This window comes from Bactrocera tryoni, chromosome 3 (genome assembly GCF_016617805.1).
Source record: "Bactrocera tryoni isolate S06 chromosome 3, CSIRO_BtryS06_freeze2, whole genome shotgun sequence".
NCBI lineage: Eukaryota > Metazoa > Arthropoda > Insecta > Diptera > Tephritidae > Bactrocera > Bactrocera tryoni.
Window position 1 is genome coordinate 48752785 of NC_052501.1, and position 13940 is coordinate 48766724.

The following is a 13940-nucleotide window of genomic DNA, read 5'->3' on the forward strand; positions in this document are numbered from 1 at the left end:
TTTGAATCCTTCTACAATTCCTTTTACTTCTTGAGGATGTGGGGGATATGCATTAATGCAATCTGCAAGACTATCGCAAACTGCATGGCAAAAATCCAACACAATTTCGCCAGCTGTGCTGCGCCCAATGCCAAACAAACTAGCAAAGGTTCTATACTCTGCTGCCGAACCCAATGAAAAGAGTGCAATAGCTACTCTTTTTTCAAGTGGGATACAGTGCCTCATGTTGCTATCCATTTTACTGATATGTTTACTTTTTCGCACAATTTTTTGAAAGCGCTTCTATCTACGCGAAAGTTTTCCTTAAACCTTGCTTCATCCATTGCAGGGATATCGTGCTCCCAAAATTTACCACTTTGGTACTTAAAATATACATTTTTTTATTTCAATCCCAAATTAAAATACCTATTTACTTACGAATTTCCAAACATTTCGTGTGTGTGGCTGAGCGATTGTAATCCCAGCTTTTAAGAATGTGTTACAATCAAGTATTGCTTTTACTTTCACTCTATTTTCTTTTAACTCATTTAGTAATAAACAGATTTTTTCATTAAATTCATTTTGATCTTCTAAGAATAACAAAATTGCCACTAATAATCTCCTCTTATCCATTTTTATTTCACTTTTTTTAATAAATAAACAAATTTCACAATCAGCTGTCTAAATGCACAAGTCTGCCGTCTGTCACCATAAAATTTCAATTCGCATTAGCGTTGCTTAAGGCGCATTAATTGTGCTCGTCAGTAAGGGCTATTAGGTTCCAGCTCTCAAGAAATGTAAAACCTACATATAAAAAAACACTTAAGAAATAGCCAAGAAAATTTATTGCTGTAAATTTTCTTGTGCTAGTATGCAGCTCTAAAGAAATCTAGTACTAATTTTTAATACATTTCTTCAATAAAATATGAATATGGCAACGCAGGTTTTGCGAAGACACATGAAATCAACAATTGTTTGTTGAAAGAAATTCCCAGTAATCGTTAAATTCATCCTAAATTAGTTAAAATCAGTATTATGAGGTATAGTTCATTTTGAAATGTTGTATAAAACTTACCAATCATCAACAACGTTCCTTAGATTGCAATGAAAATATTTATGTTACTACACACATACATACATAAATATTACACACAAAGTTTATTTTCTTTGTTTATTCGCTCTTGGTCTTCTTATGTCGATCATTCAGAATGTCAAAAAAAAAATAAACAGAGTTCTGTAAAGTTAAAATCTATGTACATAAACTAAAATAATATTCATTCTAGGAATTTGTTTACTTTCCTTTGAACTTCTGGACCTCACTTACTCTTCTAGGCATGGATTCTGCAACAATTTTTGTAAATTCTGAATAGATTATGCCCCATTCCTCAACCAAAGCCTTTTTAGGACGGTCAGGTTAGGTATGTTTAGGATCGTTGTCCTGTTAAAAGGTTTAATATCCTGATAGTCCTAATTTTTCAAGTTTGGTGCAACGTTATTTTTTAAAATGTTTAAAGAATGGTGGTACTCGTCCATGCAAACCGCTTTTGTGCAATGATCTCCTGATTGTACTGGCACTTACGGGTTTACCCGATGTCTACGCTATATCTTTTGATATTTGCACTGGATTTGTTTTTACTTCCCGTACTATTGATTGCGCTTCAGTGTCAGTAAGATGCTTTGGTCGGCCCGGCCGTAACAAATTTTCAACAGTCTGATGTTTACCATGTCTATCAATAATTTTTTGTATTGTGCAATGGTGTCTTCCAATTATTTCTTCGCTTTCGCGCATTTTATTATTAATTTATTATGCAAATCTAATATGATTTTTTAACAGTTGTTGTGTTGCAGTAGCATCCTGTGGTGAATTGCGCTATTTTATTAGGATGCGCTAGTTTTACTGGGTAGAGAGGGTGGATGCTTAACTCATTTAAACAGTGACGAAGTTGTGTTAATAGATTTGTGGCGGGAACGAGCCGGAGACTTGCGACGTGCTAAACGTAATGTGACATCTATGCCGACACTCTGTGCAAATGGCGCACAAATTTACTGTAAAAGAAGTGCATGTTAAAATACGGAATCTTACACAAAAGTATAGGTTACTATGTATCCACATAACATTGTTAACATTATTAACTTTTGTTAAATTACAGAGAGGAAAAGAAAAAAGTTGGGCCCTCGGGGGGCAGCCCATCGCTGTGGAAACATTTTGATGCGGTCCATCAAATTATCGGACTGACAGCAGCCAATACTGCTGAAGTATTCGAATCATTTACTGTGGTAAGCTGAGTTTTACACATTTATTATTAAAATAATTTTTTCTTTAAAACATACCGAATTCAACTTTTTCCGGATCACCGGAACCAATGTCGCGTGAACCGGTGTGTACGCCAGTAATGACATTGACGACATCAGCAGTGGGTAGTGGGTATCTACAAGTAAAAAGAGAAATTACATGGGCGAACTAATAAAAGTGGCAAAAGAACAAAACGAATTGCTGAAGACAGTGGAGGAGGACGGGAAAATATTGGGGTTGTTACTGCAATCGACCAACAAAGTAGTAATTTATAGGTATTATGAAAAATGTTTTAGAAAAAATGTGATAATGATAAAAATGAATTTAAACTGAATACTAATTAAAAAAAAATGTTATAATGATAAAAATTAATTTAAACTGAATATTTCTCAGTGGTTGTTCGCTTACCCATTGCAAAATTAGATATTTTAGCGACTTAACCTCAGAAAAAACAATAGTGATATTAAAAAATTTGTTTTACTACACTCACACTCTTGAATAGTAATGGTTTACAAAAGAAATTTGGCGTTTCCCCGAAATAAGTATTAGAAAGAAACAGCGGTTGTTGTCACTATTTACTTTTTTTGACGCGAAAAACGAAAATATTTTTAGTTTAACTGAATGATTTTTGCCTGTGTTTAGTTTTTGTTTATTGTTTATTTATACAAAGTTAAACTCTTATAATTGAGTTCTTAGCAAACTTTTTATTGTTGTATTAAAGACTGCGTTGTAATAAACACTTTCAGCTGTTTTTGCCATTCAAGAATTTACATCGCTTAATATTTATTAAAAGAACACATTGTTATATAGTATTTTGTAATAAAAGCCGCCTTTTTTTAAATATTTTCCATATAATGGAAATAATGGACGCATTTTTTCATATGGGAAGTCGATTTTCAGGTGAATTAGATTAATTTCTTTAAAAAAAGTTGGTTTGTTTATATGCTTTTCTATTTTTAGTGTCTAAATCAGCTGTGTAATGTAATAGATTTCTAATGCTGACAAGTAGATGGCGCAAAATCAGAGTCGCACCGAGAGATTTAAAGTGGATCAGTTTGAAATCACTTCGATGAAGTGGTTTTGAACTGTCATTTTTCACTTTTGTCTCAACAGCCGAAATCGTGTTATAAAGTGTCGGTCTGTTAGCATGAAGTAAGCTTTCACAGTTATGGAATGTCCACCACTTACTTAGATACCTACATACATATATACAGATATACTCCTGGAGTAATAACAGGAACAGCGAAAAACGCTACTCCCTTCCTCAGTTGCCGTCCTTAGCGAGCAAAATGTGTCAAAAGTTGAGCCCGTAAAAATCAGACATCTTTGTTTGTTTTCATTTGAACAATGTTGCCATTGCTCAATACGCATATATAGTTTTGTACACATCTAACTTTTCAAATACAATAGGGGTATTCTCTTGCTCTTGTAAGATTGCAGATTGCAAAAATACTATACTGAAGTATACAAGGGCCGAGAACACCCATTGCAGAATCTTGTGATATATGAACAGCTGATTCGGTCAATTTATTGTGAATGACTATTACGCAAAACTTTTGTGAATGACTCTTTTAACAAATATTGTGATTGAATAAATAACAAAACAAAACAAATTGCGAAAGATTAACGAATTTATTTTTTAAAAATGCCACAAACTTCTGAGAAACAAAAACTTGTTAATTTTATAATTGAAGAAGCTGTTTCTAATATATTACTATATCTGGATGGTAATTTTTTATTTCACTTTTTAAGCTTTAAAAAATCAAAAATTTTAACTCTTTAGACGACGATAGCTATTGGAAAACTATGGATGAATTTGCTGAAAGTCTTACAATTATCTTATCGAACCATCGCGGAAATTATCAAAATGTGCCTAAATGTTTGGAATGGAGGGCTAATGTTCTTTACTATTTAGACGAAGGACGTTACCAATAAATGCTCCGAGTCTCAAGAGATCAATTTACGTTGCTATTGTCCTTGATCAAAGACAGTGCACAGTTTAACAACGCTCAATCCATTAGGCAATTTTCAGTAGAACTACAGTTAGCAATAACCTTATATCGCTTGGTTCATCGGGTGAAAGTGCGGCGATTCGGAAAGTAGCTACACTGTTTGGTGTAGGAGATGGTGAAACGCTTCACAAGATTACAAAAACTGTATTTTCGTCATTTTGGAGTTAAAATCTAGATATATCACTTAGCCTGATACCAATGAAAGACAAGATATCGTTAAAACAACATACAATGAGCTGCCGCATTGCATAGGGTATATTGATGGTACTGAATTGAAACTTGCAGAAGCACCAGTTGTTAGCCATTCGGCTTATTTTTCACAAAGCCGATTCTATTCCATAAAGGCACAAGTTGTATGCGATTAACAGTTAAGGATTCGGCATGTAGTAGCGGGAAACTTTGGTAGTGTACACGATGCTCGGATGTTTCGTACTGGTGCTCTCTCCACTCAGAAAGCTCACTTTTTTCCTCTTCTCAATGGCTAGCAGGAGATTCTCCTTATCCTGTGCTGACCACTCTTATCACGCCATTTCGAACAAATTCACAACAAATGGACTATTCAAAGCGTAAAGCATTTAACTTGCGCCATAGCAGATATCGCGTGAGGATCGAACATTGCTTTGGGATTCTAAAAGAAAGGATTCTAAAAGAAAGGACGAACAAAGTCATATTCTATGTTCCAACTGGTTTATTATTTGCTGTATACTGCATAACATCTTCCGAGCTACTTCTAACGACATTGAATACGTTATATAGTTGTCGATAACGACGAAGAATCAGATGAATTTCCTTCACATGAAAATGGCCGGCGAATAACTGACGCAGAAGCCAAGCGCAAATCTTTGTACAAGTTATCACGCGACGCAAGAATGTAATTGAAGGAGCCCCAAAATATTGCGCGTGGCCTGAGTCAGCAACAAGTAGCGCACTCAAAATCATGAACGGAAATAACAAGTTTTAAGTTGCATCCAAAAGTTGCGCGTGGACTGAGTCAGCAATTATACGTTCTCATGTCTGCCAATACCATCAGCACATATTCGTTCTCACTCCTGCAAACACCAGCTCGCAACACCACAACTGCTACGCAGCGGCGGCGGCAGCAACAGCAACAAGTAGCTTGAGGGTAGTTTATAATTAGAATAATTCTCAGTATAATGCTTGGTGCTCTTCGAGCTGGACGCGCTCCACTCGAATACTCGTAATAAAGTCAATAAAAACAAAATTGGCATTTTGAATTAATTGGCGCCCAACGTGGGGCTGTGTTTAAGCAAAGTAGTTTGTCGGTGTCGGTTAAAAATGAGCAAGTACAATCAATCAGCTGCCACAAACAATCAGGATTATGCCGCTGAAAGTCGATCGAATCAAGGACCAGCCAGCAACTGCAATCAACCAGCTATCGTAAACGAGCAGCAGCTATTCCATTGGCGGATCAGGACAATCATGAATTTAATGTAAGTTGAGAAACTCGAATTTCAATTTTAGAATCAAAGATAAACATTGAAGGTACCTCTTGTTAAAAAATAAAATATATTAAGAAAGTGAAATTTAAACTCTAATAGTTTACGGTGCACCCGGTATTTATTTCGTGAAAATAGTAATAACTTTTTCAATGATTAATTGAGGAATAGTGAAGAGTATTGGTTACACGGTATATGAATAGGCCAACCGTCAACTTAATTGACTTAGTCTCTAGCTTTGAAAATATTAAATTATCAGAAGAAGAAGAAGTCAAAATGAACGAAACCCAGCTTACACAGATAATGAACGCGGCGATCACTGTTGCTTTAGGGGTGCAGAGGCGGGAGTTTGAGAATAGGCTTAAGGTCATGCAGGACCAAATTGATAACGTATCCCAAAAACCCACTATAACGACTTACGAAAAAATTAAGATAGTAGCGGGTAGAACCTGCGAAGAATCGCTGGACGTTGTAAAGTCTCTACCCGAATTGTCCGGTCAAACCGAAGGTTATGTGTCCTGGCGTAAGGCGGCACATAACGCATATGAGATTTTTAAGGACTACGATGGTAGCTCACGGCACTACCAAGCCGTTACCATTATAAGAAATAAAATTCGAGGCGCTGCCGATGCGCTTTTATCGTCGTTTAGCACTGTCTTAAATTTTAACGCTATTATAGCCCGCTTAGATTTCGCTTACTCCGATAAGTGGCCGATCTACTTAGTCGAGCAGGAATTGTCGACGTTGAGACAGGGCTCTTCCGCTGTGCTCGAATTTTATGATGAGGTTGAAAGAAAACTCTCCTTACTTGCTAATAAAACCAAAATGTCTCATGAAGAAAGTATTGCAGGCGCAATTAACGAGAAATATGGGGCCAACGCTCTTAGAGTGTTCATTTCTGGGTTAAGGAAGCCCCTTTGCGATATTCTCTTCGCATCGCATCCTTGTGACTTACCATCCGCCCTGGCACTCGCTCAGGAAGTCGATGCGAATCATGAACGTTACATTTTCGCAGCAAGCTTTGCAAATAGAGCATCTGATGTGACCAAAAAAGCAGAGAGCAGCCAAAGGGGAAAAGATAACAATAATCAAAACATGCTAAATAGAACAAATTCAGATAATCAGAAAAATCCTCATTTCGTTAGGCAGCACCGGGGTGATAACCAAAATAAAGACCAATACCGCCAACAAAATTTTCAGCACAACCGTCAAACAGGATATCGGAACTCTCAGCCGCGACAGGAACCAATGGATGTGGATCCTTCATTTTTTCGCCTACGGCAATTTAAAAGTAACGCAAGAGGCGACGGTAGTCAAAAGCGTCAGGCAGCGTCGGTCCGTCGAACAGGACCAAAACTGCAAAGGGTAAACAATTTGAAGGAAGATCGAAATACAGAGTTAAGCTCAGACTCTTACGAGGAGTGCCTCCAAAAACTACATCAGGCCTCTAGAGGGTCTAAAAGAAGTGAAGCCTGTTGATAAGGAATTCACGGTGAAATCCATTTATGGATTCACCAATATTGGAAAAAAATGCAAGGTACAATTGTTTGGAGTGGTATCTGAATTTTTTGCCCTGCCAAATCTAACTCTCTTTGATGGAATAGTAGGTTTGGACTTGCTGAACAAGGTTCAAGCCAATATTAATTTGAAAAACAAAATTATCGAATACAACTCTGGTAAGGAAATTATTCATTTTCTCCAGGGTCAAGATGTTAGTCATCTCCAGCTCCATACCGAGTCAGTCCCGGTGAGCATAAAAGGGGAATTTAATGGTATGTTAGAGCGCGTTTCAGGAGTTTTTGCTGACCCAAACGAAAAACTACCATACAACACTAATATTGTGGCCACAATCCGTACTAGGAATAATGAGCCGACTTACGCAAAGTTCTGCCCATACCCAATGGGAGTCGCAGACTTTGTAAAAACAAAAATAGAGGATCTCCTCCAAAATGATATTATCCGACGTTCGCGGTCGCCATACAACAATCCTATTTGGGTGGTGGACAAAAAGGGTTTCGATGAGAACGGAGTTAAAAGGAAAAGATTAGTAATTGATTTCCGAAAATTGAACGAAAAAACCATTGAAGACTCATATCCCATACCAAACGTAGGGGTAATATTATCAAACTTGGGAAAAGACCAGCTCTTCACAACCTTGGACCTTAAGTCGGGGTTTTATCAAATTGAGCTCGCCGAACGTGATCGTGAAAAAACCGCTTTCTCTGTATGTAATGGGAAGTACGAATTCTGCCGCCTTCCCTTTGACCTTAAGAATGCACCTAGCATTTTTCAGAGGCCAATAGACGACGTTCTTAGGGAACACATTGGCAAGTACTGCTTTGTTTATATTGATGATGTGATCATTTTTTCACAAAATAAGGAAGACCACTTGAAACACGTAGAGGCTATTTTAGTGAGTTTGCTTGAAGCAAATATGAAAGTTTCTGTAGAGAAATCAAAATTTTTTAAGGCAGAACTTGAATACCACGAATTTCTAATATCAAAAGGAGGAATAAAAACATGCCCGCAGAAAATTGAAGCAATCCAAAACTTCCCACAGCCAACAACATTGAGAGGTGTTAGGTCCTTTTTAGGAATGGCTGGGTATTACAGATGCTTCGTTCGTGACTATGCAAAAATTGCTGAACCAATAACTAGTATCCTTAGGGGCGAATTTGGCAAAGTGTCGGCCTCTCAATAAAAAAAAATTGAAATATCATTTGACCAGGAACAAGTGAATGCATTTAATAAATTGAAGAGTATACTAACATCAGAAGATGTTATGTTAGCCTATCCGGACTTTAGAAAGGCTTTCGACCTAACCACTGATGCTTCTTCACACGCCCTAGGTGCGGTCCTTTCTCAAGGGGGGAGACCGTTTACAATGATTTCCAGAACCCTTGACAAAAAGGAAGAACACTTTGCAACAAACGAGCGAGAGCTTCTGGCAATCGTATGGGCTCTTAAAACCCTTCCACATTATTTGTACGGCGTTAGGGAATTAAACATTTACACAGATCATCAACCCCTAACCTTCGCGGTGTCTGATCGTAACCCAAATCCAAAAATAAAGCGATGGAAAGCTTTCATTGAAGGATATAATGCCAAACTGCACTATAAACCAGGAAAAGATAATTTAGTAGCTGATGCTTTATCCCTTTCAGACCGTGATGCATCAATTGTGCGGTCAAGTTTCAATGTCAAAATCTCTACTATTTATGCACATATGTTAAAAAGGCCGAAATGCATCGATTGTGCTGATTATTGTGTACCTTTTCTTTTTGCACTGTTTCGCTATTCGGTTTACCGTTATCCACGTGGTGATGAAATTCTTAAGTCGTATTTCGATTTTTTCAAAGAGAGCTGCGGCAGTAAGTTGTATTTAATATTATTAGTGAAAAAATAGTGAAGAGTGCATATTATAACTAAAAAAATTGTCAGGGTATTCCACCAAACTCGTAAATGTACAAACTTATAAGTTAAAAAAATTTACGCTTTAGTTTTTTGGAACGCTCCTTTTTTTCATACGTATAAAAGCCGCGTAAATAGGTATTTTGACTTTACTGTCAAAGTGCGTGCGTTTATTTAAAAAATAACTTAAAAATAATTAAAATCTTACAAAATGCCACGAAAAAGTGAAAAAAGAAAACTGTGTGAAAATATTGATAACAATGCACTCAACAGTTTGTCGATGTTACAAGTATTTGGATCAAGTGATGGTTTGCTTAATTACTTTCTGAGAGAATGCACGCATTTCAATGATTTCGTTTATATTTACAGAACGAAATCAAGAAGAAGTGGAAGATGAAATCCTTGAAGAATGGGCATATTCAAAACTTACTGTCCTCAGCTTTCACTATTCGATTCCGACCTTGAAAGACTCTGTGCCAAAATCCAAACAATTCTTTTATGATATTTTGCCAAATTTAGACGAAAACCGGTTTCGACAATTTGTTAGAATGAATCGGGCAAATTTTGAAATTGTACTAAAACTGATAGAAGATGATGTTCTCTTTAACGGAGCAAGTTTCGGCAAACAATTTCCCGTTGCTATGCAACTCGCCATTGTTTTATATCGTCTCGGTTGTAATGGAGAAGGTGCATCAGTTGCAAAAATTGCTAGTTTTTTTGGGATAGGTGATGGAGGAACCATTCAAAGAGTTACTGAGCGAGTCTTTCAAGCAATATTAAAAATAAAGCAAAGGTTTTTGTATTGGCCTGATGCTAAAGAGCGGCAAAGTATTGTCAGAAATACTTTTTTTGAATTACCGCATTGTATAGGATATGTTGGTGGCTCAGAAATCAAACTAGCTGAAAAACCTAGCGAAGATCCCGAGTCATATTTTTCGCCCTAAGCATGTATATTCTCTAAAAGTTCAAGCAGTATGTGATTATAAACTGAGAGTCCGTCACATGGTTCTAGGATATCCAGGTAGCGTTCACGATAGCAGAATCTATAATAACTGTGAATTGGTATTGAAACCATCGAATCATTAAAGCGGCGATGAATGGATAGCAGCCGATAGTGCGTATAAATTAACGAATACGGTTATAACCCCATTTAGAACAAATTCCAACGATTGCACTTTGCAACAAAGAAATGAGTTCAACAATACCCATTCCAAGTATTGTGTGCGTATTGAAAATTGCTTTGGAATTTTGAAGGAAAGGTTTAACTTCCTCAAAGAATTAAAAATCCAAATTAAAGATGACGCAAGTGTAAGGCTTGCTTGCCGGTGGGTTCTTGTTTGCGCCATTCTACATAACATTATAATTGAGCAGGAAAATGGTGATACATTTGAAATCGAAAACTTAGAAGATAGTTTTGACAATGATGATGTGAATGAGAACCAATTCCAACAGTTTCCAGTCTTAGAACACAAGAGACGAGCCATAATAAAAATTTTAAATGAAATGTCAACATTAAATAATTTTTAAATTTTTTCAGGTAATTTAGTATTCTTCTTTTTATATCATTGCGAAAAATAACCTGTATATTAATTTTAGGTTTGCAAAATTTAACAAAACCCTCACATCCTGCCCTTACCCTACGATGACTTGGAAAAGCCAAACAATATGGTTGAAAGCTATTGCTGTCGGCGAAAGCCAGCAACCAAAATGCCTTAAATTAACAACTTTTAATTTGATTTCATATTTTAAAGCATTATAAACTGTTAAGGTCTTCTTTATTTGTATATATGTAATCTTTAAAGACACAAAATATATGTGAGGATTAAAAAGTTCTTATGCTTTTTTATATTTTAACTCTAGTTCGTACATTTTGAGTTTTTCTTCTCTTTCATTTTCGAATTTCACTTTCGCCGAAGCAAGTCGTTCATCACTTTCAATTTCTAGCTTTTTCATCTCCAATTCCTGTTTTTCTTTTTCTTTCATCCAGTCAAATTTTTGCTTCTCCAAGTCCAATTTTGCTTCAAGCATTCCTTGTAATACGCCGGCAGAGTTTGCATTTGGATTATGCTTTTTCTTTAGGCTGTGTTTCGATGTCATTCCTTTTTTTAAATTCTCAATCTCTAAGTCGCCGTTGAAGCTGCTCGCATTGTTCGATGATAATTCCAGTGATAAATGAACGTCTGGCTGTGGAGTATTGGGCGGAATAGGAGTACTGGCTGATATACGTGAACTCGAGCAACTATTTGAAATACTATCATCAACATTATCAAATAAAAAAACCTCCTCGCTGTCTTCATAGAGGACTTCTATATTGCTACTCTCAATTATAACCGTAGGGTTCACGCCCTTTCTGAGCCCAAAAATCTCGTCCAGTATTTCGAAGAAGGGACAAATATTTTGAATGTAGTCTGCGAAATTTGGTTTAATTTAATTTCGTATTTAAAAGACAAAGGAAATAAAATACCCTTAACGCTTTCTTCTTCTCCATTTTTAATTAATCCAGCGCCATTTAATCCATTTTTAATTAAATAGCGCATTTTGCTCTTCATCACTTTCCAATTAATGTTTGCGAGCAAAGGGCACTTAGCAGATATTTTCGAATAAAATTTTTGTGCAATAGGCTTCTGTATAAAAAAAAATTTTGCATTTATAAGCCAATGAAAAAAAATAAGATACGAACCTCAAATGACTCCGGGCGGTCTTTTACTAAAAGGCGCACTTTCTCTAAAAGGCTTCTAGTTTGCTCACTACTCCAATGATGTGTTGGTGCTGCCCGGAAGCGCTTAGCTTTGACCTTTTCTTCTAATTCCTGAATATAAAATGTATTTCTGCAATTTTCATCTTCACGAGAAATTTAAGTAATACTTACTGATGCACTCATTATACAAAGGTTTCAGATGGTTTTTATTTCTTTAAATTAAACAAAATTTTGCATCAAGCACACATGTTTGACCGTTCTTTTTTTATTTGCAAGTAGTGTTGCCTGCACTAAAAACTTTACTTTTTTGAAGCACTAAATGTAAATAATTTTTGTGTAATGGCAACACTAAAACAAAATATCAGTTTATGAAGCAAATACGCGTCGAATTTGCCTCATAGTTTTATACGAAACGCGTAAACTTTTTTTCATACAAATTTTGACAGCTCATTTATAAGGCACAGAATTTTACGAGTTTACGAATTTTATGAGGCATTTATGAGTTTGATGGAAAACCCTAAGTAAAATCTAATATTTAAAATAAACAGGAGTGATTCAATGCAAAGTAAGTATGTTTTAGCCGTACTTTTCAACAAGTGCATCAATTGTGCGTATCAGGTCTTAAGTAACTAAACACAAGTGCTTTTTCTTGCATTTCATTTCAAAGAAATGCTTACAGATGATGATATTTTGGCAGTGCTAGATGCCTCAGACGCCCCCGATTTTTGTAGCGATGATGAAGAACGAGACAAAAATTATGAGCCATCGGACAGCACCGACAGTGAAGGCGAGGAAGAAGCAGATATTGAAGGAAACGTAGGTGCAGTGCTTCCTGACTTAGGTCACGAAAAAAATATTGAACCGGTTAGTATGATGGTGTGATTTTTAGATGCACCTTCTGATAGACACTGTTACAGAGTTCAAGTCGTCGACTGATTTGGAGAAGGAAACATTTTTGCCAACCAATTATCGATATGCCTGTTGCAGAGGAAGTTGTAAGTTGAAAAATTGTAGCAAGTTTTCTTCAAATACTTTGAATTTCACTTTGGATACGATTTGATTTTGCAGGACTATGCAGTAGATACGCCGACACCTCTAGAATATTTCGCTAAATATTTTGATAACGTATTTTTCGAAAATGCGGTTAATTGCACTAATAGATACGAACATGCGAATGGCCTGTTAAAAACAACCACTAAAGAAATCAAAAACTTTTTTGGAATGCACATTGCAATGGGTTGCATTTACTTTCCTAGAATTCGAATGTATTGGCAGAACAAATTTAAAATTCCACTGGTAGCGGAAACAATGACTCGCGACAGATTTTTTAAGTTAAGAGAAGCATTCCACGTCGTTTTTCCAAGCGACGTTCCTGAAACCCAATGAAGACTCAATATTTTTTGGAGAGTGCAACCAATTATTGATGCAGTGCAGAATGCCTGTTTGAAAATTCCAAGAAAAAGGGGGGGAGCATATTCCATAGACGAACAAATGATACCCTTTACTGGTCGTTGTCCAGTTCGTCAAAGTTTGCCTAACAAACCCAGAGGCATTGGATTGAAAAACGAAGTATTGACCACATCAGATGGACTTGTTCTCGATTTCGAGATTTATCAGGGCAAGACAACACCTCTACCAGAGGAAAATATTGGAATCGGTCCCGCATTTGTTTTGCGTTTGACACAAACCTTAACAGAAGGGTCAAAAGTATTTTTTGACAGATACTTTACTACTTTGCCGCTGTTATAAAAGCTTCTGAAAAATGGAATTTACGGAACTGGAACAATTATGCGAAACCGCATAAAATGTGTCAGTTTGACCAACGACAAAAATATAAAAAGAGGAGATATGGGGGAATTTTGTGATCCAAATGACAAAGTTGTCGTTGTACAATGGAAGGACTCAAAGTCAGTTTTACTGGCCTCAACCGCATTTGCCTGCAGTCCAGTGGATGACGTTCGTCGTTGTTGCAAAAAAGAAAGAAGAAAATTCATCCAAGTTGCTCGTCCAAATGTAGTCACCGACTAAACCTCGTACTGAGCAGTTGAGTTAGCGTCTTTCTCTGAGTTTATAGCTATTCATATAGCTCT

At 36.4% G+C, this 13940-nt stretch overlaps 2 protein-coding genes across 2 annotated transcripts; one reads left to right on the forward strand and one right to left on the reverse strand.

The window, feature by feature from the left end:
- The first annotated feature begins 2009 nt into the window (after positions 1 to 2009).
- On the forward strand, positions 2010 to 2595 carry LOC120772344. Its single transcript, XM_040100907.1, has 3 exons — positions 2010 to 2074; positions 2130 to 2256; positions 2371 to 2595. The coding sequence occupies exons 1-3, from the start codon at positions 2010 to 2012 to the stop codon at positions 2371 to 2373; spliced, it is 195 nt and encodes a 64-aa protein (XP_039956841.1). The 3' UTR covers positions 2374 to 2595.
- An 8315-nt stretch (positions 2596 to 10910) lies between these two features.
- On the reverse strand, positions 10911 to 12082 carry LOC120772229. The gene is made up of 4 exons (XM_040100720.1): positions 12022 to 12082; positions 11833 to 11961; positions 11617 to 11776; positions 10911 to 11560 (listed from the first exon to the last, which is right to left on the reverse strand). The coding sequence occupies exons 1-4, from the start codon at positions 12031 to 12033 to the stop codon at positions 10986 to 10988; spliced, it is 876 nt and encodes a 291-aa protein (XP_039956654.1). The 5' UTR covers positions 12034 to 12082; the 3' UTR covers positions 10911 to 10985.
- Positions 12083 to 13940: the final 1858 nt, after the last annotated feature.

Coding starts and splice junctions, on each gene's coding strand:
- LOC120772344 (XM_040100907.1), top strand. CDS start 2,010: ATGGCGCACAAATTTACTGTAAAAGAAGTGCATGTTAAAATACGGAAT. Junction 2,075..2,129: donor AATCTTACACAAAAGTATAG/GTTACTATGTAT, acceptor GTTAAATTACAG/AGAGGAAAAGAAAAAAGTTG.
- LOC120772229 (XM_040100720.1), bottom strand. Junction 11,777..11,832: donor ACCGCCCGGAGTCATTTGAG/GTTCGTATCTTA, acceptor TTTTTTATACAG/AAGCCTATTGCACAAAAATT. Junction 11,561..11,616: donor AGAAGAAGAAAGCGTTAAGG/GTATTTTATTTC, acceptor CAAATTTCGCAG/ACTACATTCAAAATATTTGT.